Source organism: Paralichthys olivaceus, chromosome 2 (genome assembly GCF_024713975.1).
Source record: "Paralichthys olivaceus isolate ysfri-2021 chromosome 2, ASM2471397v2, whole genome shotgun sequence".
NCBI classification, from domain to species: Eukaryota; Metazoa; Chordata; class Actinopteri; order Pleuronectiformes; family Paralichthyidae; genus Paralichthys; species Paralichthys olivaceus.
In genome coordinates this window covers 14,611,396-14,639,366 of record NC_091094.1, presented here as the reverse complement: position 1 = coordinate 14,639,366, position 27,971 = coordinate 14,611,396, and the positions used below count along the sequence as shown (strand labels likewise).

General features: G+C 40.6%; 1 protein-coding gene and 1 long non-coding RNA gene across 14 annotated transcripts in view; one reads left to right on the top strand and one right to left on the bottom strand.

Annotated features, from left to right (window-relative positions):
• The window catches only part of ppfia4 (PTPRF interacting protein alpha 4), a 53,388-nt gene that overhangs the window by 16,401 nt on the left and 9,016 nt on the right, over positions 1–27,971 (top strand). For 5 of the 13 annotated variants that reach the window (XM_069537655.1, XM_069537652.1, XM_069537649.1 and 2 more), the window contains exons 3-15: positions 19,452–19,553; positions 19,755–19,919; positions 20,326–20,400; positions 20,930–21,013; positions 22,496–22,717; positions 23,439–23,573; positions 24,148–24,282; positions 24,404–24,487; positions 25,231–25,362; positions 25,499–25,561; positions 26,590–26,681; positions 26,805–26,934; positions 27,329–27,525. In XM_069537655.1, coding sequence (XP_069393756.1) covers positions 19,452–19,553; positions 19,755–19,919; positions 20,326–20,400; positions 20,930–21,013; positions 22,496–22,717; positions 23,439–23,573; positions 24,148–24,282; positions 24,404–24,487; positions 25,231–25,362; positions 25,499–25,561; positions 26,590–26,681; positions 26,805–26,934; positions 27,329–27,525 — 1,616 coding nt within the window. Of the gene's footprint in view, positions 1–9,090; positions 9,357–19,451; positions 19,554–19,754; positions 19,920–20,325; positions 20,401–20,929; positions 21,014–22,495; positions 22,718–23,438; positions 23,574–24,147; positions 24,283–24,403; positions 24,488–25,230; positions 25,363–25,498; positions 25,562–26,589; positions 26,682–26,804; positions 26,935–27,328; positions 27,526–27,971 lie in introns of those variants that run through there. The other 8 variants (XM_069537644.1, XM_069537683.1, XM_069537678.1 and 5 more) reach the window with 5 other exon arrangements.
• Positions 5,909–17,983, bottom strand: LOC109628873 (uncharacterized). Its single transcript, XR_002202679.2, has 4 exons — positions 17,858–17,983; positions 14,703–14,766; positions 14,407–14,497; positions 5,909–6,044 (listed from the first exon to the last, which is right to left on the bottom strand). It is a non-coding gene; the product is annotated as an uncharacterized lncRNA (long non-coding RNA).

Below are 27,971 nucleotides of genomic sequence, written 5' to 3'. Positions count from 1 at the left end.
AACCTGGAGAGGGAGTGGGGAGTGGCAACATATAACAAATAACATCTATCATGTATGTCAAGCGTCAAGTGTTTTTTTTCTTTGACATCCTATTTAAGGAAACAATGCCTCAAAAGGTGATAGTAAAATGCACAATTACACATCTAAAAGATTCACTGTGAAGACAGAGAATCTTAGATAGTCTTTTTTTAAATATAAAAGTTTTATGAATTATTGCAGAGGTAGATGTGACGGTATTTTTGGCATCAATAATTTATATTCCCGATTAATCATTAAGTTTATAAATGTGAGGAAGTCCAAGGTCATTGTTGAAGACTAAAGCGGCTTTCACACTTACCTTGTTTGTTGTGGACCGTCAGACCTTTCAGTTTAGTCTGAACTAAAATAAAGATGTGAAGGGAACTCAGATCATGACCTGGACTTTAGATCAAAATTTAGCCCGACCAGGAGAGGTGGACTCGATCAAACAATGTCGTTTGTAGTGTAAACACTAGTTCAGACTCCCTTACCAAGCAGGGAGTTGAGCCTTATGGGTCTCTCCAGAGTTTCCCAGGCTCACAGGATGCTAGTGGTCTTTGTCTCTCACAATATAATGTTTGAATGGCCAGGACTTTCTTTTGGCACATTCAAACTAGTGTTGAGTACTGCGCCTGAGGTTAGTGAGTAGTTGGTAGTAATACCATATGATGAAATGAACAAAATTTACCAGTTCATTCTGCATTTAAACAGAAAGACTACTTCCAGATGAATTGACAACCTGGCAACATCAGATGCACGTCTGTCTACAAACCAATCAGTGTCAAGTACAGGTAGATGCAGCCAATATAGGTGGTGATACTTTCATCATACAAGATTGTGCTCCCCAAATTACATTTTAAAACCAAAATGAACAACATTAAAGGTAGACAATTCAATTGAGACACGAACCTTAGTTTGGACTTTCAGGTGTGAAATCACCTCAAGTAAACCATCAAATATTTTGTGGATTCAGAATTATTACAGTAATAGAATCAGGCAAGGAATCAGAACCAAACTGATGACAACAAGAATGGCTGTGACTGGATCTTGAATCTGAGGCACAGACAAACTGGCTCAGCATCAGAAACCAGGTTTAAACGGCTTCAGCGTCCCCGCACTGTGTGACTGGACGATCTGGCAGAGTCTGGAGGAATGAACCACCGTTTAAATACTGCAGCAGGTTACACGCACGCACTCACGCACCAAGCACGCACGCACAAGAGGGAAGGCTGACACTAAAAATGGGACCGAGTGAAACAAAAGGAGACACAGACCATGGGGAAGATGATGAATGTATGGCACCATTATGGATTTTTTGGTATTTTAGCTGACAGATACTGATATATACTAATTTAATTAACAAATAAAAAAATATGAAAATATATATGAAATCAAGGATATGAACAATGGAAGAGAATGGGAAGGAAATGTAGAAGTTAAACAGTTAAAGCTGCTTTATTCTTGAAACAGACCTGGGGTTTTGCATCCTCACCTACCACACCCCAGCGTTGCCATGGATATTAGTCTTCGGTACCACAGCTGTGTGTTTAGAGGTGTGCCAGGATGATATCATACAGTAGCTTGCTGTGAAGGTCTACTGCAGGCACATGGCATCTACAATATTTATAGACCCTGAGAACAGATGAGCTCACTCAGTCACTCAGTGTGACTAGCTTCACTTCACACACACACACACACACACACACACACACACACACACACACACACACACACACACACACACACACACACACAAAGAGCAAAGAAGTGGCAGAGAAGTTACTCACGCAATCCATGCCACACCCATCCACATAAATATTTCCTCGTCTCTCCTCCATTTTTTTCACCCACTGGCCTTGAAGAGAATATTACATTCGACTTGACCATACAGACATATGCATTTATTAAACTTCAGTACAGCACGACTCTGATTCTGTTCAGGATTATTGTTAGGGTGAACATTTTAGAAGACACATGCACACACACACTGTGACATTGTCTGTATTTTCAGTTAAAATGAGCTCCTACTGTATGAGTCATAAAGAGACGGAATGGAACTTTGTTAGGGATTACACCGGTGGGAAAATAACTGACTGCTACATTAACCATACACACAGACACACACACGCGCACGCACACACACACACACACAAAGTAAATGACCCCATTCCTCCTGAACTTGTTCATATTATACACAGAAGATTTAAATCCTCATATCCCAAAATAAACTAAATCATTTCTTGGCAGAGCAAATACTGTACATCAGTATAACAGTAAAGTATGATTGAGAGTGACCACTGTGTGTGTGTGTGTGTGTGTGTGTGTGTGTGTGTGTGTGTGTGTGAGTGAGTTCCAGAAAAATCAAATTTCATAAATAAATCATCCAGGGCCTTGTGGTGGATGTGATGGACGATGCATGCTCTCACACACACACACGTACACACACGTACACACACACACACACACACACGATTTATAACCATGGTCATCATAGTATGGACCAGATTAGAAGCGAATCATTTTTATAGAGCTGTCACTCCTATGTAGTGTTTGCGAGTGTGAGTGTGTGTGTGTGTGTGTGTGTGTGTGTGTACGTGTGTGTGTGTGTGCACACATCCATCACTATATTTATATGTATCCTATTTGTTTTTTGTCAGGACCAGTTTGAGATACAGTATTCAGTTGGTGCTCACTCTATGGATTCACATAGGTTTGTGTGTGCGTGTGTGTGTGTGTGTGTGTGTGTGTGAGAGCATGCATCGTTCAGATCACAGTCAAAACACTTAAGTCCTCACATAAAACACGACATTTCATGAAACATATAAAATGTTGTGTTTTACTGTCATTGACTGTAAATCGGACTGTAGACAATAACTATATATTGGGCCTATATATATATATATATATATATATATATATATATATATATGTATATGTGGGTGTGTGTGTGTGTGTGTGTGTGTGTGTGTGTTTTAATATCATAAAACAGAAAAGCATGTCTGTGAAAGTTTTGTCGTCTGTGACATGGATATATAAAGCTGCTATGAAGCAGCATCTTTTTAATAAAATGTTTTCTCACAGTGTGATGTGATGTCATGTCACAGTTGTGGGTCACAGCATTATTTTTATTTATTTAATGGCCTTTAGTTGTGTTGTTTGCAATACACAAGTATTGTGTGTGCATCATGTTATCTTTGGACATGTCTGGAAAACACACAAACTTATTCGTCCACCTAAATCATTTTTATTGTGAAGAAGATTGATCTGAATTGTACAGTGCATACAAAGTTATGAAAAAAAAGATATAGAATAATTTAGAATAAAATGGGATGTGAATGTGCAGTGTAGTGGAACCCTTCAAGGATAATAAAATAACTAACTGAATGAGAGTACCCAAAGTAATCTCACATTCAGGTATCTTTCTCCTTCCACGATATCAGTGGAGATTTCTATTTGTTTTCACTCATTCCAATCTTCACCTACTTTTACCTCTGGCTGTTTTTATACTGGTTGGTCTTATCTTTCTAATACCTGGCAAAATCTTTAAGCTAAAGCTGATCAGTTGTTGAAATTCTACAAAATTAATGGACCAGACACTTTGCTGAAACTGCAGTTCACAATCTATAAAAGAAATGCATACATGCACTCACGCTTTTAATAATGTTTAAAATATTGGGATCTGGGATTTAAGCTACACTCCAGCTGAGCGCTGACAATGTTTTAGTATTCAGTCCCACACTCTGTGCATCCATCCATATGTTTTGTGGTCTGAGAGAAGGACAGAAGCAGTGGGAGAAGGACAGGACAGTAATGTGACACCTCATGTTCAGGAACCACGAGAGGTGCTGGTCGTGCCTCTGTCATTATAGTTACAGTTATTGTGGACTTACTGTAGACACACACACACACACACACACACGCACACACACACACACACACACACACACACACACACACACACACACACACACACACACACACACACACACACACACACACACACACACACAGTGGTGTAGAGTTGCATCCTGTCACTGCTGTTTGTGTCCTTTGAAGGGCAAGAGAAGCGTTCCTGACCTGCACAACTACACAAACACACACCGGTACTCACAGCCATTTTTAGCTACATGAAGGATTGGGAAAAGAGGATATTATTGCAAATTATGCTGGGCGTACCATTGGAGCAGTTTATTTACTCTGAATATGTAGATTAATATTTATACAGCTGTGCAGCTTTGATGCATCTCCTGCTTTCCTCTAAAACCGTGATACACTTTCATCTGCAAAACAGAGCAGCTGGGATGGTCTGAGTGTGTGTGTGTGTTGGTGGGGTCCCTGGAGTATATGTGTGTTACTTTGTGTATTTGCAGACAATTTGTCAGTTTGTGTATAGCCGGGTTTATATATTAAAACTAGAAAGGCACTCACAGAGAAACTACATCCGTGCTGCATGTAGTCTGAAATATTCATTTGTGCTACATTGCTAGAATGTTTCAGTATGTAAAGTTTTAACTTTTACACATACAAGTGGATGTTATTGATTGGCAAGATAATGACCTCACTTGACAACTATAAGAGGGATGCAAGACAACAAAATAATAATGCATCCATATTGATCATAGTGTAAAATTTGATTTTAAGACCTATGGAGGATAATATGTTTACTTTGTGGGCATAAGTGTGGTGTAGTATGTTTAATTATCTTTAATTTAGTCGCTCAAAGGTATTATCAGCAGTTAGCAGCAAACAATAAGTGATAGGCCATGTCTACACCAATCAATATTAATATTTGCCTCCAAATCAACTTTTATAAAATTTTGACCCCTGGGTTTTGAGGTACTCATTTTTTATATTATTTTATACCATTGAATATTAATGGCATGGCTGCTCCCTAAAAGTTAAGCCAAAGCATGTCACCCCCTGGTGGCTGGCTGCAGCATACCTCATCCATGTTAATGAATAAATGGGATATGGACCAAACTAAAACAGTATGAGTATGCATCAACATCATACTAAGTGTCATTTTTTTAGTAAGTCTAATTTTAATTGTTATTTGACTGGGTGAAACATGATTGACAGCTGAGACTGACTCCCGATTGGTTCTGTGCGTGTATTCTCTGCTGCTGCAGCTCCCTCCCCCAATCGATATAGCAGCATTTGTATCTGGGAAATTCTGGCTTTGTTTCTGGAGAGTGGGAGGAAGAGGAGACACGTCGTCCATCTTTATATACAGTCTAGGTTTATTACATATTTCTGGCACCCCCTATGGGTCAGCCTAAAAATACTTTTCCAACCAAAGCCTGAAGATAGTATCTACCAAGACTTATTATCATTTGACAAAGTGTTACAGCCAAGATTCCCCCAGCCCTGCCATTTGTGAAGATAAATTGGTTGAATTGTTTTTTTTTACAATAAACGTGAATCTCAGGGTGCATACCAAGTTTGGCCAAAATCTAATCGGCTTTAATCATTCTACTGTTTGCTTGAGGCTTTGATCCCATGCTTTGACCTTGAAATTTTACGGATTTGAAGAAGAATCAATACTGCAGTTCCTGACACTAACCCCAATCAATGTGTCAAGTTTAATCCAAATGAGACGGAAACCGCCTTGTGTATTACTGTGACAGACAGAAACACAAATGCCACTTAGTGAAATACATTTAATGTTTTTATAAGTTTTTATATAGACACTTTAATACTCTTATTGTCATCTGAGTTTTATAGCTGATGAAATATCTTTACATGGAGAGACGGAGAAGAACATTTTCCGATCTCTGGATCAGAGTATAGTCAGGGCTGCATGTAGAGTTCAGATGTGAACATGTATACAAACGGAGCCTGTGAGTGTATCTGTTGTTTGCAATGTTTGTGCGTACAGTGGCAGTAAGAGGCTTCCCTCTGGACGGAGCAGGGGCTTGACGAGGACACGGTGAAGGGGAGATGGTGGGAGGTAACCCATGTTCTGCAACTGAGTGATGAGGACAGCAGCAGAGACAGAAAGACGGAGCTGACACAGGTGCTTCAGGCTGCAGGGGTACAAGAGAGGAGGTAACAGAGGGGAGGAGACAGAGAAAACAAAAACAAATGAGGAGAGCAGGAGGAGAGGAGTGAGGAGTGATGAGATGAGGAAGGTATGACTCTTCCCAGAAGCATGATTGTGTCCAAACGTGGATGGAAAAAAACTATCAGTGTTAAAGTGTACATTTTTACAATTACGATTCAAGATGAGCTCTATAAATTAGTATTTATTTGATTAGATTAAATGAAAGGAAAGGAAATTAAAGTATTTAGCGTTGAATTTAAAGAACTAAGAGTTGCAGGAGTTCTCTGGGAGCTTGTTCTTCATATAGAGCATAAAAACTGAACGCTGCCTCTGCATGTTTAGTTTAAAAAGTTAATTAGCCAAAGACAACATTTAAATCAAATCAATTTCAGTGACCAAACAAGATTTCATAGTAAGTCTTGGCATTGATACATATATATTTATTTGTATTGTTATTGGTTTGTTGTTAAAACTGCATTACAGCCTTGTCTCAATCCCATCAGTGACACTGCATGTCATTTTCAGAGGGATTAGTGCATTACAGTAATTATAATCAAAGGTATTCAACATCTCAAACTCTAGTTTTTGTTAGACTTATGTTGACATAACACAATAAACTCTGGGATTCATATATACTAGCATGGAGTTCTCACTCTTTTCTGAAACCAAACTCAGTGATGGTGGGATGGAGGTGCATGCTCTCTGCTCCACATTATGTCATGATGTAAAATGGCTGCTGTCTGTCGAGGGTGGTTCAGCCGAAATAAGAAACGCTTGAGAAAAATATAGACGAGAGTAAGGGAGAGGGTGAGCCAAGTAAGAAAAAATAAGGGGGGGATAAGAGAGCGAGCATGGATGAGCTGGAGTGGATAGAGTGTGAAAGAAGTAATCAAGTGTAGTTAGGAAGCAGCGAGAGGGAGAGAGACTTAGGTAGAGAGAGGTGTCGAAAGAGAGAGAAAACTGTGAGAGGCTGTCAGATTTTTAAAAAGTGAGGGGTCTGTGAATTCTCCTGCAGAAAATTCTCTTTCTTGTGTTTTTGTCAGTACTGCTGATGTGCTAGTGTTGCCTTCTGGTGTCTGTTTGTGTGATGTGTGAGTTTGAATGTTTTTGTGTTTCTGTCTCTGGCTCCACATGGATGAGAAGTTACCACATTTCATGAATTATTACTGGCATCTCTTGTCGTTTGTTTCCCTGGATCAAGATGACTTCATTATCTGAATAATCCAGTCACAGCTACATTGCTAGTGCAAAGCTGGCTAACTGGCCTCCTCTCACATATTTAGCTAATGTGTATACATGACTTGCAACCTCATGCTGCCAGTAGGGGTCTCCACGTCACCACTAACCCATATGGCAGCAGGGGGCCGGTGTGTTTGGCCACTGTGTCAATGTGAGGCTGTGTCTCCAGCCCGCAGTAAGCTGCTGTCAGTTAATGGTGGAAGTCACCACAGTCACAAAAGGATGTTTTGATGTGTGCAGTCTGCCTCTCCTCTCCCCTCTCCTGTGAACCCTGTTTCCCTGACAACCAGGTGCAAGAAAGTAGACCCACTGACAGCAACATTTCCCAATTTAAAGATGCAGGTTAACGTGTGAGAGTAAATACACAGTTTGTTCAGTGTGCTCCAGCTTTTTACAAATAATGTTAAAAAAAATCAATATCACATAAAGTTAGTTAGCCTGCTTTGTGTGGATTTTTGCATTTTGGACAGATCAGATGAAAATATACAATTTTGGTTATTCAACCTACAGTATATCTGCTAGAGAAATTCTCAATAACCTTTTGCTCATTTTTGAATTCAAGAATTACAAATACTTGAGTAGACTAACAAAAGGTGATAGTAAATTTGTGGCACTATCAAGAGAGAAAAAAAGATGATGAGGCAGTGCTGGGTGACTTTTATGGGACAAGCCCCACAGTGCCTCAATCCTACATTTCCCATAAGGCAATGAGATATTACCCTTCGTTAGACCCTCCCTGCTTGATGAAGGCTCATGTATTTCAAACTCTGTTCCTCAAGTTTATACAGTATGAAGGAGAAAAAGATTTCGAGAACGAATTTGGAATATTTTGACCATGAAGTTGTAATGTTAAGAAAATACAGTTCAACAATCATAATTTTACAATTAAACAGAAAGTCATAACATTACTAGAATAAAGTTATAGTATTTTAAGAATAAAGTCTTAATTGAGGAAAAAGTCAATATTACATGAATAAAGTCGTAATATCATGAAAATAAAGTCTTAATTGAGAAGAAATCATAATATTATAAGAATATATTATATAAGTTGCAAAATCTCAGATTTGTTTGGCCTTAAGTACAGTGTACTTTGTGTACTTTGTTTTCAGGATGTGTGGTCCTCCTTATAAGGAAAGTTACTAATATTTATATTATTAACTATAAATAGCAGAAAGACAGGTCATGAATATTTGACCCCAAATATTGAACATCAAACAAGATTTTTAGCCACAATTTCCACATTTTCATACTCGTGTGCTTTTATAGTGTAATAACGAAATCTCATGGTCCTTAAAAAAGATAAAGGATCATTAGTTTTGCAGACGACATTATAACAATATGATGATCAAATATACTTGATATTCTCTATCGTATAAAATCACCGGAAGGCGCTTCAGTCAAGTGCATGCTCTGTGAAATCCTACTGAGAGCAGAGGATTGAAACAGGCTGCCATTTATAAATAGAAAGAATCAGCAGGCACAATGTCACGCTGGAGGAAAATGGGTCTCTTGAATTTGTGTTGAGTAAGCACTGACTGGAGTTTTTATTAAGAGGAAATAGAGCGTTTAATTTCATGGTAATTTGAACATTAGTTCCAAATGTGACTTAAAAACTCCCACAGAGTGCCTAAACTTTCGTGCCTGTGTGTGCCTGTGTGTGCCTGTGTGCAAGAGCAACAGAGAACAGGTGGCCAGAGCCCCGAGCAGTCCTCCTCTAAACCCTGCCCCTTCCTTCCTCCTTCTCTGTCTCCTCCTCCTCCCTCCATCCTCATCATTTGTGTTTCATTCTGTTTTTGTCTCTGGGCTGCAGACAGAGCTGGCTGACAGGCTGAGTGCTGTTGTCCCAGCAGAGGACTGAGGGAGTCTCATTCAGCCCTGCTACACTCTTCTCCACCTTCCTCACCCTAACATCCTTTCACTCTTCCTCCTCTACCTCTTCCTCTCTTTTTTATGGGGGGTCTGCTTGAGGGATCTGATATGTTCATCCTCCACCATGAACCCAAGAGTGAAGATCCACCTTCAGAATGGGACCCACTTTAACAGCTACATGTACCAGGTAGGAGCTCGGCAGCTGTACAGTTTTAGGACGTTACTGGTGATGGATTTCTTCCAGCTCAAATAGCTTTCTCTACATTCTCCACATATCCTGAGCCGTGTATTGATTTTAGCGCTGATGACTCTTTTCTGGGGCTGAGAAATGGCCTCTTCTCCACCTTTTCCTCCCCTCCTCTTCCTCCCTCCTTTTCAACACCATGCCTCAATCAGGCTGCGACGAATGATTAATGCTTTCTCGTCATGTAAATGCATCGGTTTAGAAAATGTGGGCACACCACCCCTTTCCACGAAAGCTCTTCACTGGTTGCTGCAGCTGTAGCTGCAAGTTTTCAGCAAAATGAAATATCCAAGGGTCCAGGGAAATAAAGAATATGAATATGTGTCATGTACTGTAGGGAAATTCTCTCCTTTATGTGTCTGTTGTGCGACCTTGACACACCATGTGTTTATTAATGTCTAAGAGAGACAAACTCTACTGATGCAGCAACAAACAAGTGTTTCTCTTTTCATCCAAGCAGAGGAACTACGACCCTGTCATCCTTCTTCTCCTCTTTGTTCCTCTCTTCTGGTGCAGGTTTGTGCTTTGCCTTCATGAAGGACAGTGGGATACATGAATTGATGGTTGTCTGGGCTCAGGCCTTCACTGGGCACAGAGGAGGAGGAGACAAAGATGGAAAACGTGCAGAGATTTGAAACCACTTTGTCTGAAGCATGAGAGAGGGATATTACAGATAGAGCTGATGTGTCCACCGTAGAAATGCTTTTGCTGCTTCAGTCAACTTTATAGCCAATTATCTGGATATTGAAGGACTGTTGATATGCATGTTTTGATGGGTTGTTGTTTCTTCAAGGTCTCATTTAAAGTGTTTGGCTTCACGTTTGCTTTGGGTTTCAAACAGGAATCACCACCTTTTCTGAGTAAAATGTGTTCCAAGTGTGATTTACTTGAGTTGTATTTACACTGAGCGTATTTTCTGTTGCGTTTTCAGCATTTGAGAAGTGAGTCCAGAGCTGGCACAGCTTGCGTCAGTCTTGGCATTATCCCTAATGTGCTTCACTTAGGCTGATTTGCTCATGACTCACAGTGGTTATGCAGAGGCCAAATTTTTCTACATCTGTCTCAGCCATGAGGACTTATCCAAAAAAAACATGCGTTTGTCATTTATGTTCCATGTTCCGCACCCTGAGGGAAGCCAGAGTTGTTCTTCCTCTGTAGCACCATGGTGGAGAGGTGTCAGCTGCATTCAGCTGCATCTCTGTCACAGCATCACACAGGAGAATCTCTCAGCAGATTAGTGCGTATGTTTACCTGCATGGATATGTGTCTGTTTTTATCCTGATTAAATGCTCATGCAAAGTTTGTGTATGCTGCTCAAAAACGTCACTTACCTAATGATAACTTTGCCATGGCAACAGCAGCAGTGTGTGGGGTAGTGCCATGGCAACAGATTACCAACTGCCTACCTAAGGCCAACACCCAGGAAAGGTGTTGTGGTGGTAGTGTGTGTCAGAGTTCTTGTGTGTGTGTGTGTGTGTGTGTGTGTGTGTGTGTGTGTGTGTGTGTGTGTGTGTGTGTGTGTGTGTGTGTGTGTGTGTGTGTGTGTGTGTGTGTGTTTGTCAGAGGAAGGTCGATTCCACCTCTCTGGTGTTTGCCAACGCACTCTCTCTCTCTCTCTCTCTCTCTCTCTCTCTCTCTCTCTCTCTCTCTCTCTCTCTCTCTGCAGTGGTGAAGAGTTACAGATCTGTGATATCTGAGTCTCCCAGGGGACTCACATTCTCTCGTCCCCCGACCCCTGCATTCATGCTCAGTGCGGTGTTCCTCAGTGAATTACCACGATTTACATCACAGTGTCTTTTGGTGTGTGCAGGAGCTCATCATCACACACAATCTCTGACAAGGTATAGCTGCTCTTCACGATCATTCTAGTTTTGATCATAAAACTTTGAGACTCTTATTTAGCATTTATTATACAACTTGCACCATATTTCTCCAGAATCATGCAAATGAACACTTTCTATCTTGTTTCTGAATGTAGAGTTAAAGTCAGATCTTGCTGTGAAGGCCAAAATCTGACTTCTGTGTCAACATGGGGAATAGAAGCAAGTCTGATGAAATGATTTACTGAAGGTGGGGCTATCTCGCGTCCACTTCTGTATTCAAGAAATATGTAGAATTCATCTTGCTGGGGTTGGTAATCCTGGAAAAGCTAACAAGAGCAGGCTACACTTTGAAATAATGCAAACAATACATCTCCGCCACTCCCATCAGCCCTCTCGTCAAAGGTACTCCTCCAACACACATGAACGTGCACGGACAACTGCTAGAAGATGATTTTTCTGTGACCCACTCACTGATTTCGACCAGTCAGTAAGTGGAAGGCAGGTACGTCAGCCAATCATTTAATTCAGACCAATCAAACAGCCTTATAAGGGCCTCAGAAACCAAATGACTTGATTTACAATCTCATCATCTTCTGATTGACATATATCATATCACGACCCTGAACTATGAATCATACAATGTGTGAAAGAGTTAATAATCATGTTTACAGTATGTATTTGCTTTGTCACATATTTTCCTCTTTTCCTCTCCTCCCACTCACTGACGCTCGCAGAGACGATGATCCAAGTCGTCGTCCTCAGACTCTAGATGTTTTGACTTCATGTTTCTGTCTTGTAAATATACCCACACGTTTCAGTGCAGTTGGTATAAAGGTAGAGGCTCAAGTATGAATTATTATTAAGTCAATGATCTACAGGAGCTGTTTGACAATGAAGTGTAGAAATATAGTATTTCGCTCGTGATTTCCTGTTTCTCACAAATAACCTTCAACAACCTGCAGAGAACAGTTGTGATCTTGCCCTCTTATTGTGTTTGTGTGTATGTGTGTGTGTGCGTGCGTGCGTGCGTGCGTGTTCTGCATGAATAAACCATCAGTTGGACAGTGCAGGTTACATGATCAGTACTGCGTTGCTATAAGTAGACTTCATTTCTCAGTAGTTTGTTGGGGCCATCTTGGAGAAGTTTCACAAATCACTTAATACTTAATTTTCAGCTTATCAGCTCCACATTATCATAAGTATCAGGAATTTAAAAAGATTGAGCAAGAAACTGTGTCTATTCTAAAGAAAGAACCACACAGAGTTTGAAGGAGGAGAAACTGTTTGGTTGTGGTTGACTTTCTGGTGACATCTGTGTGTTATTCAAACTGGCTTTTTGGATTCACAATGAAACTGGTTCAACGAATATTGGCCTTTATAATAACTTTTTTTATGGCAGAAACCAAGAGGATGTTTAATCTGTTCTTTTTTTGTGAAGCATCGATCCATCGGGCCTTTCAGAGTGATCATGTTACTCAGAATAGTCAATAAACAGTTCTTTTCAGTGCTTGGGTAGTCTTGGGATATAATTATTTTGATCTTTATTTAGATAAAGAGGGCAACAAAATACACACACACACCTCTAAAACATTCCAAATTTAAGGAATCCCATCTGTGTGGTGCACAGTACTAGATTTAGCAATTTCATGATTTACTTGAGGGGTTTTGCAGAACACACACACACACACACACACACACACACAGTGTACGGATAAGCAGACTGATAATACAGCTTGTACTTTTTGGGGTTTTGTGCATGTATGTGTGTGTGTGACAGAGAGAAAGATTGAATGTACATTTTTTTCAGCTCTTTTCTTTTATTCGACTGCACTCCAATCTCTTCCCCTCTCCCTCTCTCTCTCTCTCTCTCTCTCTCTCTCTCTCTCTCACTCTCTCTCTCTCTGTGCACACACACCGCATTTTTTTTTTCATCCTTTAATCCCAAACTGCTTAAGGAAGCGAAGGGGAGAAATCCCTTTACAATGTCTGGGCTCAGCAGTGTTTGGTAACCACTTGCTATCTCACAGTGTGGTTGGAGGCAGAAGAGCAGCAGCGTTCTTCCTCCAGACACCCAGAACCTTCTTTTTCCGCTCTATATGATATATTCTCTGACAGATGTCGAGGTTGTGTTGTCAGAGAGCCGCATCTTTAACTGACTGTTGTTTGAAGTTGGATAAACATCCTGGGACTTTCAAAGCTCACATGGTTTTTGGAGGTTTGGATCTCGTAGTGCACATTGTGATATATGTGTGTGTGTGTGTGTGTGTGTGTGTTTTTGAGAGAGAGAGAGAGACCGACAGAGAAAAGAACAAAAGCAGTAGAATCTGGAGGGAGGGTATTTGACAGACCTTCATGAGGAATTAAATAGATTTGTCTAGCTACGTTTTATATTTTATATATAATCCTAACAAATGTGATGTGTTCATACCCTCGTGTGTTCTGTGTTACCTGTCAGGGTTTTTTGGGGGAATAGTGAAACAGTTAAAGAGGAGGATGCTGAGCTCTTAAAAGGCAAAGAGATGATGGGATGGAGAGATAAACTAAAGGAGAAGCGGAGGAGGTGTTCTGTTGAGGCTTTTTGCCATGATTGAAAGAGACTGCTCTCTCTCTCTTTTGCCCTCCCGCAAAATCACCATTTCACCACCAAGATCCACTCAATCCCAGACGAAAATAAATATCCGCTGTGCGCCCCTGATGTGCTCAGTTTGTCATTTTAAAACAGGAAAAACAAAATCTGTCAAATTCATAAATCCAGTCAGTGTTTTGTTTTTTGGTGAATGTGATAATGACTTCTGTGACATGATAGCTGCAAAATATTTGAAAACAAGTGAGTAATTTATATTGAACTTAATACTTTAGATACTTATCAATGAAATGTACAGCATCACAATCATTTAAATATTTTTACAATCACTTATATATTATTATATATTCTGGAGGACAGAATGTGTTATAAACCACATATAGTTTTATCTTGCCCTAATCTACACTTGGCTGGAAAAGCGTAGACACAGCCCACATAGGTGATGACAACAGGATGTACGTATGTCAAATGAAAGTCTTTAGTTTGCTCCCTAATGTGAAACCAAATGTGATCTTATGAAACGAGGATCTGGTTGCAGTGTTAGCTATTCCTTTGTGAAAGGAAAGAGTGAAAGAGTTTGTTTTACCTTTTTTCTGGACCAGCTTCCCCTGTCTTCTTAAACAGCACATGCACTGCTGGCTTTTGTTCCCCTCTCAGGGTTGACAACAATGAATTGCCTAAAAGGTATGTAAATAATGGTCATTTGCAGAGCTTGTAAAAATACTCACGAGATTGCAAGTTGAACACCAGTTGGCAGTAAAGACTGGGTTGGATGCCCTAATTGAGAACATGACATAAATGATCATCTAACCCACATTTGTGACTTTGTCATGATGCAAACGACAACAGTGTCTCTGTCAGATTTGCTTATGTGACACTTACCCAGTCAGTTGTGAACTGGCTGTGAGGGTCAGGTACCATCAACATTGGCTGGAGTGGGAGACATCTGTAGAAGATGGAAAATGTTACATTCAACATACAACTTTTTTTGTTATGTGCATAACAAGCAAGTTTCCCCCCCTGGGTGGAGGAGAAAAGCAACAGGACACATTTAACCTTGTTTGTTGAAATATATCTGCAGCTAATGGTAAAATAAAACATCCTCTCTTGTATAGACTTTACAACAAATCCACGATCACCTTTTACATCTGATATTTGAATAAATTGCAAATTAACATAACTGGAATGACCAAACTAGCTAACACAACACTAGAAATGTAATCCTGTGGCTGCTAAAATGAAAACAAATTGACACATCACTGATGGAGGCTGAACATTTTATGCACGCAACAGCTGAAGGGGAGCATGCTAACGTTACTGGACGACATTTCCATGCATGTTTGCAACATGCAGCTAACACAAATAATAGCAAGCAGTGATTTTGACTTTTATCATTTCAGCAAAAACAATACAATGAAACTTAAACAAAAAGGAAAAAACAGGGAAATGCTGTTAATATTGTTAGCTGTTTATAAGATTGGAGTTATCCTCTTAAGTAAACCAGGAGCAGATGGATGAGCAGCAGGAGGTAGACCTAGTATCCAATTCTATGCTGTCAGTCATTGTGGAAGTCATCATCTTCATTTCCTCCTCTTCTTAGTGTTCCTTCTATCATGACTAAAAATCAGTCTGGAGTATTTAATGCCTATTGTGTTCCTATATGTCGACAGTGCTAAATTAAGTAATGGGACTTGATTCAGCATGAGTTGCCCAAATGAATTATGATGGAACAAAAAATACTGTGTTATACTGTAAATTTGGACAGTAGCTTGCTGTAAATGTTTCCCTCCTGTAAAGGCATCAACAGTAATAGCACTCAACTGTATCTAAGAAAAACAGTACATTACTGTTCCCTGTATTTTAAAATCAGTTTGTTACAGTGTCAAGTGGCCCATGAGGTAAATGGTGAATATGGTCCCAAATAACACAAAACAAACACAGACCACCTTTGGTTGACATGTGGTATTGCTATGGCTTACTTGCGGCCCAGATCTGGCTAACAGAAGCAGACCGTCCAAGTGCCATCATTTCACAGGGGTTGCGGGCCAGACGTGTGATGTGTGGGATGTAGGTTAAATCTTGGCCAAAACCTGTTTTGCTTTGATCAGAAGAGCTTCCTGTGTGATGATCACTGACACTGCTGGGCTGGTTATGATTTTCAGTGAAAGACACCTGTCCTTGTTAAAACTGTCGTAAATGTTGTCTTGCAGTGATACATGGGCTGGTCATATTGAACCAGGTTGATAGATGACACCCATTCAGTCAGCCTACTACTACATTTTATGTTTACACATTATTGGTGTGTGAGAACACTTTAAGAACACCAGTTTGTGGTTTTCGTTTTTTTTGCACAGACTGGGTCATAATGTCTTCAAAGACCTTTGACCACTGTGATGTCAAAGGACTTGTTCAGCCCACAATTAAAAATTGCATGGCGAAATGCCGTTAAAGTTTATAAACTGTAAAAACCAAACACACAGCAGAATACTGCCGCAGTTCCATCACAACGTTTTCTCAAACTATTAAAGTTAATGGAGCCGTCACTTTACAGCCCAAAAGAACATAAAATGCCTATCAAATTTGCAATGTGTGGTTGTTTGTGGAGCTGTGAAAAGGTGGCGCTGCTAGCTTGAATAATGTGGGATAAGCTGTGAAAATACATGAAGTAATCAACTGTACAGGAGAAATATACATTTTTGTACTAACAAGGGATTTTTCACTCATGAACAATAATAAAGGCTAATAATGGGCCTATATTTATTTTTGTTAGCTTAGCACAAAGCCAGTAAAACAACCAGCCTGGCTTTGTGTGCAACTAAAATCTGTCTCACGTCGTCTCTAAAGCCAATAACACAAAGTACATAAAATGTAACTTATAATGATTAGTAAGCTTAAGAGGTACCAGGTGGATCATTTTTACATTTGGACTGAGCAGGACTATCATATGACCCTGGTTAGTCTTTATGCTGCTAAGCTGCTAGGCATATTTATGGTAAATGGTCTGTATTTATATAGAGCTCTTCTAGTCATGATAATCACTCAAAGCGCATCTATGGGCAGCACGTTTTTCTATGATTGAATGCAATTTGGAGTTCAGTATCTTGCCAAGGACACTTTGGCATGCAGATGGGGAAGACTGAGATCGAACCGCCGACTTTCTGGTTAGAAGATGACCCTTACCACACAGAGCAGACATGAGAATGGTATTAATCTTGTGTTTTGGAAAGTGTTTTTCCAAAATGTTCAACTCTTTTAAAGTAAGTACCATATTTCACACTTCTGTTATGTTTAATTATAAGTTTTAATTTCCATAAAAAGATATATTTGTGGTTATAAGAACCAAAAACCATCTCAATGTAGTTTTACATCCTAGATAGGATTGATTGCAGATGAGAGAATGGAGTGGAAAGAGGATTTAACAGTGTGACTGGTGTAAAGCATGGGAAAATCATGGTTGAAATATGTTTTGCCTGGGCAGCAGCTACAGAGACAAAGCTATGGAGAAGTTTAATCTTTTTTATCTGAGCTCTGACTCCAGGGCGCTGGATTTAATCTCTGAGCTATGAGTAAGCAAGTTTGGAGTCTGCATATAATAACAGCTGGTTTTCAGTGTGAGTAACATAAAAACAACAGGACTGGTAAAACAGTAAAATATATATATATATAAAAACATTACCAATAGTTTGAAATAGATTGAATATTAAGCAGATTTTAGCTAAACACAGGAGAGAACTTTTGCAAGGCTAGACATTGAGTCCTGGTGGGCAGTGAGCATATCTGAGCCAAAATGCTTGTGTGGACAGAGATCATTGTAGAGTCTGTTTTCAAATGTGAAATGCAGGAGCCAAGTTAGAAAACAAAAAGTGTCCTTTAATAAAAGGAACTAACAAAAAAACTGTCCAAAAACAGAAAAAACACTGGAAACTAGAAAATGACTCAAACAAGGCTAAAACTGAAAAAATCAGAAAACACTAGGAAACAAGAAGACATTGGAAACATGGAGAATACACTAGAATGTGAAAAAAAACAGGACAAACCATTGACGTGGGAAAGGCAGACGACGACGACCAACTGACCAGGACCAAGGGAAGCACAGAGACTTAAATACACAGGGTTGATGACACAGGTGAAACACATGAGGAAGTGGTGCAGGAAAGGGGCAGGAAACAGGAAAAAGACAGGAAGTTAAGTTGGAGACACACAAGGAATACGACTTCAAAATAAAACAGGAAACACAGAATGAACACAAATCCAAAAACAAGGAAAACACAGGTCAAGTTAATAAACAAAAATCAAACCTAATCAGGCAGAAACCAATGTGGTCAGTTAAGTTTTGGTAGATGTGCCTGTAAAAGAACATCAGCAGCAGCACTGACTCTTCAGTCACAGACCTCTAGCAGGTCTAATGAGCATGAAGAATGAACATCAATAAATGTAATTGCTCTCAAGTGAAATACATTTACTCTTACGTAAAGAATTAAGAATTTATTATAGATCATCTGTTCTCTGTTTAATAAAATACTTCATCATCACCGATTGTTGGTGCAAGGATAATACTGTTCTTAGTTCTTAGTGTTCTCAGTTCTCTCAATTGTATTTACAGTATATTTACTTTTTGTACAACACAATGAAATCATACAATTTCATAACTTTTTGATTAGAATAGTAGGTTCAACAGATATGTTTAGGAAATCATTTCATTTTATTCGGTAGCATACAGATGTGGGCCACTTCAGGCAATGGTGGCCTGCTTGTCGCCCAGACAAAATGGATGTGAGTCTAATCTTGCTTATACTTGTAAAATAGCAAATTTGGCCCAAATAGCCAGAAACAAATTTGGCCTTTTTTGCATAATATGCAGTGCTCCATGCAAGTTGTACTTTAGATTTGAACCTACAGTGATCCATGTGGTAAATGGGCCACCTTTGGCTCCTGTGGTTGACATACTGTATCATATATTGCTATTATTGCTATGGCTTACTTGTGGCCAAGATCTGGCAAACAGAAGCGGGCTGCCCAAGTGTCATCACTCCGTGTTGCATGTGGGTCGGACATGGGATGTGGGCCAGATCTGGGCCAAAACAATTAGGCTATGTGGGGCCGATATGAAGGAAAACCTGTGTTGTACTAATGTATTTATACAACAACAAAATTGTTATATTTTAATTATGTAAGAGGCATCCATACAAACACAATGTCACCAGTCACAAGTCCACTATTTTTTGTGCTTGCAACTGTAATTCTATGGCTCCGAAACCCAGAGGTGGTCACTGAGGTTGGTCAGAGCAGCACAGCTAAGGCTGTGTTTGTGTTGATAAGATAACGCGGTGTCATTTCAGTGGCTGGTTTGTCATGAGGTTTCCACTGACTCAGACCACCTCTTATTGAGCCTGGACTGCCCATTATTTAAGTCTGGCCCAGCTTCACCTGCTGATAAAGAATTCCTCCCACAGGTACTAACAATTTCCTGTGCTGTTCGGTGACAGCGCGGTGCTGGTGCCTCTGGTCTCCAAAAACTTCTTAAAAAGTGGTCAACCACAGCCGGTTTGCACTCTAAGATTGCGGATAAGAAAGCCCATTAGATTGATCACTGATACAATATTAACCTGTATGTGTTGTGTGTGTGTGTAGGAGTTTGCCACCCTGACCAAGGAGCTGAACATATGCCAGGAGCAGCTGCTGGAGAAAGAGGAGGAAATATCAGAGCTGAAAGCTGAAAGGAACAACACAAGGGTATGTGTGTGTGTCTGAGTGTGTGCATATGTATGTGTGAGTGCAAGTTTGCGGTGGTGCTGATGAAAACAAATAGTGTTTCTAAGCTTGAAATTAGTATTCTCTTTGGTTCTGCATGCATGCTTATGCTTTATGTGTGTGTGTGTGTGTGTGTGTGTGTGTGTGTGTGTGTGTGTGTGTGTGTGTGTGTTTGTGTTGTAGCTACTGTTGGAGCACCTGGAGTGTCTGGTGTCTCGTCACGAGCGCAGTCTGAGGATGACAGTGGTGAAGAGACAAGCACCCCCACCATCTGGAGTTTCCAGCGAAGTGGAGGTCCTGAAAGCTCTGAAGTCGCTGTTTGAACACCACAAGGCCCTGGATGAGAAGGTGGATTCACAAAACACACAAACACACACATAAATGCAGGTGTCATACACTCTGCTTTTTTAACAGTTGCTATCCTCCCTCACTTTTCATTCCTTTTTGCTGTTTTTCTTTTTGTTAAGCTGTTAATTAACCTCAGCACTTCCTGATTTTCATAGTAAAAGTCCCCCATGAAAGGGAAGAGATGAAATGCTTTTAATGTGAAACAGATAGAGGAAGTGTTGATTTTTAATAAACAGCCAGCTGCTTCTACAGCAAATTAAAGTAAGACCAGAATGCAACTGTAAAATGAAGCAGATGAACAAACATGTTAATTTTTAACCATAAATGAACAGTGATCTCTAGTTCCAGTTCAACACAGTGTTTCTGGACCACGTGCTGATGTGTGTGCTCTCTGTGTTTCTGTCAGGTGCGTGAGAGGCTTCGGGTGGCTCTGGAGAGGGTTGCCACCCTGGAGGGACAGCTAGTGGCAACCACACAAGAGGTGTGCATGTGTTAATGTCTATGTGTGTGTGTGTGTGTGTGTGTGTGTGTGTGTGTGTGTGTGTGTGTGTGTGTGTGTGTATTGGTTAGTGAAACATCTGTTCAGTTCCTAGCAGACATCTTTTGCAGCCTCCTGTCTGATCTGATATACTGCAAGTGTCATGCTCAGCGAGAGGCTCAGTCTCCTTGGCCCTCTGTTCATACACATTTGCCCACGCACATGAACACACACACACAGAAACTTGTCTTCTGCACTCATATATTTGTAAATGTCATCAGAGAAATTATTCTAAAGATGAAATAAAACCCCCTTCCCCTAAAACCCCCCTTCTCTATTGTAAGTAATCTGAGTAGAATCACTTTTTGTAGTTCTCCCAAATATGGTGCAGCATGTTGTCCGAAGCACGCTGACAGCCTGAGAGCCAGACTTCCCATTGGGGGTCCGCGTTTCGGTTTTTTTGGTTCAGTGAAGGAAGAGAAAAGTAGTAAATGTGTGTTCTGTTTTTTCTTCTTTTTAATTTACATTGCAGTTGAACATGGTGAGACAAAGGAAGGATGGTGACTCACTGGAGCGAACAGATGGATCCAAACCTACATGGAAGGTCTTCCTGGCTGTGTGATTGTTTTTCTGCTCTGTGCTCTATTTTATGTCTGTCTGTAGTTGTTGTTTGGTGGCTCTCAGACACACACACACACACACACACACACACACACTCAAGATGTTCCTGTTAAGAAAGGCTGACAGCAGTGAGGTGGCTGTGTCAAAGGATGTTTGTCCATGAAACACGAACACAATTTATTGCCATGCATAACTAGAGAAGAAAGTGATGTGATATGAATTAGTCTATTCAGTGCTAAGACACTAAGTGATGTCATCAACGTTAAAATGGGGTGAGGCCCTGTGTAGCATAGAAAATCCCCTTGAGTCTACACAATAGTGGTGGTTGATAGGATGTAGAGAAAGTGGGTGATCTGATGAGACGAGTGGACAGTGGAAATGGAGACTGGGAAGGAGGAGGGTCGCAGTGAATCACTGAAATGACTGAAAAGAGAGAGGAGAACAGATTTAAAGTAACATGATTGACTGATTGAGATCATAGCAAACAATAACAACAATATCCAAGTAAAGAAAATCCTGGATCTGCCTGAATTCTTTCTTGGCCCGTGTCCGAACCTTGAATCTGTTTCATAGCTAACAGTTGCTGACAAACGAATGGACAGGGGCAAAATCATAACCTCCTTAGCCTAGGTAAAAATGAGAAGATTAGTTTGAAGAGGAAGAGTGTAGATGTCTCTGTGTGTGAACTGTGCAAACACACACACTGTCACGACTTCTATTCATGACACCCGCTGTCCTGCTGACAGTGACCGCAGTTCCTCCCAGCATCCTTTAGGAAATATTTTAATTCAAAACACCATGAAATCATCACCTCATGTAATTTTTTCCAGGAGAGCTGCTTTGGAACACTGACCAAGTTACCCTCAGGACCACTTCGTATCTAATGTTTGTGACAGATTGTCGTTCTGGTGGGGCCGTACAGTGGCATTTCCAAAGTCCCTGGGTGTAAAACTTTTGACTGTGTGGCTAAACTTACACAAAAATGCACAAACCACCAGGCGTGTTTTATTACACAGCTTCATGCTATTTAGCTCAATTTCCCGAGGTGTTGGAGTGCATGTTTATGTTTCTGTAAGGTATTCATAAGCAGGCAAAATGGGAACATGAGGCAGCAGAGGGGGTCCTAATAACTCTGACTGCCCACTGTGTTGCCTGTATGAATGTGTCCCCAAAGGATTGTTTAATTAAGGCCCTGGAATGAACTTCACTTTGAGCTGTGAGGAGATGAGAAACAACATCAAAACAACAACATGGCAGCACCACACCACACTGCACCACCCATAAATGCATAAAAACACTTTTTATCTAGGTCATCCAACTTTTTCTACTCTCCAACAACTGTTTTCTATGTTCAACTCTCACATTATTTGTGTTACTTAGTCCTCAACCACCTTTAATATGATGATGTGTGTGTGTGTATATTTATATATATATATTTTAATTATATTATTTATTAATTTATGTGTCCACCTTGCAGAGACTTCCCAACGGCTCCATAGACGCTCACGATGACAGCAGCCGTTTGTCTGAACTTCAGGAGCTGCTGGATCGCACCAACAAGGAGCTGTCCCAGAGCCGCGAGCACTCTGCGACTCTGAACACCCGCATGGCCGAGCTGGAGGCAGAGCTCGCGAACGCACGCAGAGAACTGAGCCGCAGCGAGGAGCTGTCAATCAAACAACAGAGGGAGCAGAGAGAGGTGAGGTCAAAGGAGATGTGCTTTTGTTCTTGGAGAACAAAAAGTTATACTTTTACTCTAAGTAAAAAGATAACAAACTTTAGCTTTCTTCTTTTCTGAGGGAAAAAATATGTATCTTTACTAATATGTTACTATATCATTAATTCTGAACACACTTTAGATTCCCATGTCATTGAGTTCTCACTGCTACAGAGAAACTGTGCATTATTGTAGATGCCAATATTGTGTTGTATATGTTTGAAATACTTTCTATAGCAACTACCAATACTGTATTATTTAAAAGGAGAATATTTGAAAAGGAATTTTCTAAAGTGCATTCAATTAACTTGGGTTCAGTTCTGTTTAATGTAAATTTGAATTTAGTCAAAGCATAATCACAACTATTTTATTACTTGCCAGTATTTTTAGTTAATATGAGTGCATTATTGACTATAACATAGGGATGAAATAAAGACTACACAGATGTAAGAAATAAATAAATAAATCAAGTGTGACTTTGTGAGTGTGCATTCCTTGATTTGTGTGCTGTTGATGGAAACTATTTCCATACAACACAAAAATGGAATGAAGAAACAACTTGAAGCTTGTAGTAAGTCTTCGTAAGGCTATTAAGTTTATATTGCATACATTTACATTTACCCTAACTGCAAATTACTGTATCTTAAATCATAAAGTGGGGTTATACATACACAAACATGTTGTTGTATCCCTGCACCCACAGAGAGAGGACATGGAGGAGAGAATCACAACATTAGAGAAACGCTACCTGGCCGCCCAGCGGGAAACCACACACATTCATGACCTCAACGACAAACTGGAGAATGAACTGGCCACCAAGGACTCCCTTCACCGACAGGTAACAAACACAGCAGCCATATACTATAGGAAGGTTTACTGGTTTGTATTTATCAGTCACCTGTCATTCGGATTGAAATGGATGATTGCTGCCTTTCCTTAAATTTAAGTTGAGTAATGCTCCAAATGCCATCGGGATTTAGGTTCTACAAAAGCACCTGTGAAAATTGTCCTGTCAGAACTCAGCTTATAAACCTTGACACAAGAACTTAATCAGTATGTCCGCCATGCTCAGGTTACCTTGTGTTTTCACTAGCGTAATCCTGTTGTTATGTGACACTAAAAGTGTCAATGAACTTGATGCAAGATGACATGAGTTTGTTTTTCCAAATGTTTAAGTGTGAAGCATTTAAGGTCGACTGTTAAAGAATATTTCAGTCACTTGAGATAGTAAAAGAAACAGCACACTCAATGGTTCATGTGTTGTTCAGGGTGAAGCTGAGTTCAACGCCACATGGGTCCACAACATCCTCCATTCAGGGCCTGTGTGACGTGTCCTTGCTGCTCTGTGCCTGCAACGCACTTTTTACAACTGCCTCTCACTAATGTGCCTCTTCTCTGTGTGTGTGTGACAGAGTGAAGAGAAGGTGCGCCAGCTGCAGGAGATGCTGGAGATGGCAGAGCAGAGGCTGGCTCAGACCATGAGGAAGGCTGAGACTCTGCCAGAGGTGGAAGCTGAATTGGCACAGAGAGTGGCAGCACTTTCCAAGGTAACACAAACACACACACACACACACTGCAGAGACTACGGCAAAGGATCATTTAGTCAGACATAAAGTTACATAGGTGGTTGAGGCGGTTGAACTTACATGTAAGCATCTCCCCCTGCAGGCTGAGGAACGGCATGGCAACGTGGAGGAGCGGCTCAGACAGCTGGAATCTCAACTGGAGGAGAAGAACCAAGAGCTTGGAAGGGTGTGTGTGTGTGTGTGTGTGTGTGTGTGTGTGTGTGTGTGTGTGTGTGTGTGCACACCAGCCCTGCAGGGTCTCTATGACCTCTTACTATAATGTGTGTGTGTGTGTGTGTGTGTGTGTGTGTGTGTGTGTGTGTGTGTGTGTGTGTACTGATGCCTCACATTAGTTGGATGCCTTGACTCTTGGATCTGTGTTCCCTCATGCATAAACTTCATGCACACAGGACAGACATGGTGCATTGTTGCATGAATTAAACCATCCCCACGAATCTTTACACATACACACATGCCTCCACCCCCCCCATAAGACTGATTGGCCGCTATCTTTAGACTCTGAATAATTCACGCAAGGCAAATTCCTCTTTCTCTCCATGCAATCTCATGACTATATTTAGACGTAGGAGCTGATGCAGATGTGTGTTTGTTTGTGTCTGTGTTAATTCATTTTAATGTAATTACTGTAGAATGCATATTGAGCCGTTTAAGAAAAGGCATTGAACCCTTTTTTTTATCATCATGTAAATGACTGTAATTAAATCGCTCTGGCTGTGAGATACATTGTTGGCCAAGACAACCGATCTGGCAGCTTGTGATCTCGGGCTAAATGCACACTACATCCTTTAATCCATGCAGAGATGTTTGATTAGCTGCATAAATACACCTAAATGGAGTCTGTGTCAAAGAAAAATGTGATGATGACTTTCCACCCTGTCTTGTTTTCTCTCTCTCTCTGATCATCTCCAGGCTCGTCAGAGGGAAAAAATGAATGAGGAGCACAACAAGCGTTTATCTGACACTGTGGATCGTCTGCTCACTGAGTCCAATGAAAGACTGCAGCTCCATCTGAAAGAGCGCATGGCTGCCCTGGAGGACAAGGCAAGACCTGCGTACACACACACACACACAGTCATCTAAGCAGAAGCAGCTCATAATGTTGTTACCATAACAAATGATTAAGATGAAGATAATATTTTACTTGTTTTCACATGGTTTCATTACTTTTTTTGTCCAGAACTCTCTCATCCAGGACCTGGAGAACTGCCAGAAACAGCTTGAAGAGTTTCACCACACCAGGGTCAGTAAGAACTTAGCAAATCATCAAACCACTGGTGCTGTCATCCCCTCATGATCAATTTATAAGCAAGCAGTTGTGGGCATGGGTTGAGCTGGGCCTTGAAAAACTTGTACAGAGCATTGGTCAGAAAAAGTCACAACAAAGCAAAGGAGGAGTGTATTCTGAATTTCAGATGTTTATATTACACATGTTGCATGTTGGACTTTTGCACTGAGGAAAGTGCAACATGGACTGAAACCCTTGCACCGTTGCAGACAGCCCCTGCAGTATGTGAAGTATAGATGTTTTAAGTCCCAACTTTAGTTGAATTGTTTTTTAGCTCTGTGTGAGTCAAGGAAGTCATGAAATACTGCACTTACAAATACAGTTTTGAATTACGTTTCTTGTGAGAATTTGTTTGCCTCTTCCTCTCCTCCACTACATTTTAATCCCAAGCATTTTATGTTTATAAATATTTACAAAAGTTATTAAGTATTGTTAACAACTATACATAAGAGCTGCTGAAATTAGTTCCACATGATTTTGCTATAATATTGAAATATTGCTAATACTTAAAGCAGTAGTTGAATTGCTTTAACAAAGAGTTAGATGAAAAGATCAGTGTCACTGTCTGCCTCAGAAAAGCTATTGCAGGCAGCCAGTTAGCTTAGCTTAGCATAAAGCCTGGACACAAAGGCAAACAGTTAGCATGGCTTCATCAGAAGAAAATTCATGTACCAGCACCTCATACCACCACTTAACACATTATATATTTAACTTATTTGTTTGTGCAAAAAGTTTTCATACAAAAGCCCAGTGTCATGATAAGTTATATGTTATAAGTTATAAGTTATGGTTTGTTTTTCGGGGAGTCAAATCAATTACAAATCATACTTGTGCACTTCTATTTAAGTTACATTTTGAAAACCAGACATCGGCTGTTTATATGGACTTTTTACTCTAACTTGTAATGGAGTGGTCCTATAGGTAAGGTATTGCTGCTTTTTCTTGAGTTAACAAACTGAGCACTTTTCCCAACTGTCTCCCAGGAACGGCTGATTGGAGAGATTGAGAAGTTGAGAAATGAGATCGACCATTTGAAACGTCGCAGTGGGGTTTTTGGAGATGGAACCCACCCCCGGTACACACAGACCTACATCTCCTCCACACATGCTCTCTCATACTCTCCCTCTAACATGCTGCTTCATTATGATTATCTGCTCTGTGTATATGATTGTCATCTCCTTTATGTATATCATCCCAGGTCTCACCTGGGTAGCTCCAGTGACCTGCGCTTCTCTGTGGTGGAGGGCCAGGACGGCCACTACAGCACAACTGTGATCAGGCGCGCACAGAAGGGCAGAATGTCAGCGCTGCGAGACGACCCAAACAAGGTGCTCATAATGTCTTTACCAGAACAACCCTGCAGTTTTTGCACATACCAAACAAGTAGGATGGCCAACTTACAGATCATATGTCGTTTAACCACATTTGCTCCTTACCAGTGCTGCATCCAAGTTCATGTCTGCTTTGCTAATGAGTGTCAGTGCCTGGCCAGTGTTTGATGATCTTCATACCTAACTCTCCATTCTTTACTAACCTCCCTGTCTTTCTGTGTCTCTCTCACCTGCTGCCATGGACATGCTGTCTGATGTAAGTTTCCTGTTCATCCATTTCTTATCTTAGCTGACCACTAGCTCCACAACTGTCACATTGTATTTTTACATGTGTGCATGTAGACTATCTCTACAGATTAGTTTGTAATAAAGCTCATGTCTATCTCTTCAGGTATGCGCTGTGTTTGAACAGGACTACCCGTCACTGCGCGGCAGCGTCAGCCACCTCCTCGGCAGTGACATCGAGGCAGAGTCGGACCTGGACGACGATGTTAGCTCTACCCTGCTTTCCCCAAGCGGCCAATCAGACGCTCAGACTCTCGCTCTCATGCTGCAAGAGCAGCTTGATGCTATCAATGAAGAGATAAGGTGACAAATCACAGGCATATTAGATTACAGCACATGACAGTTTCATGATCCCTGAGGGGGGAGCTGGGTCAGTGCAGCAGCAAGAAACAGGATACAGATAAGACTGGAACAACATATTAAAGATAATGCAAGAAATAATTACAAGAACAGGAACATCTTGGAGATACTGCAGCAAAATAAAGGTGCTGCTGCTAGTTAAAGGGATGCATGGAGCCCTGTGGCCAGACAGGATGCCCCAGAACAGATAGAGGCATTAGATATAGAGCTGATAGCATATAGATAAGACTCTTCATGTTTCCTACTGGAAGAGGACGCTAATTATTGCAGTTTACAGAAAAAAAGCTCCTTATGTCCTCTGCGGAGAAATGTAAAATTATGCTCCAGAGAAGCCAGACTCCACTGATTTTAGATAATATTACTTGTAAATGTGGTATTTTTACATCTTT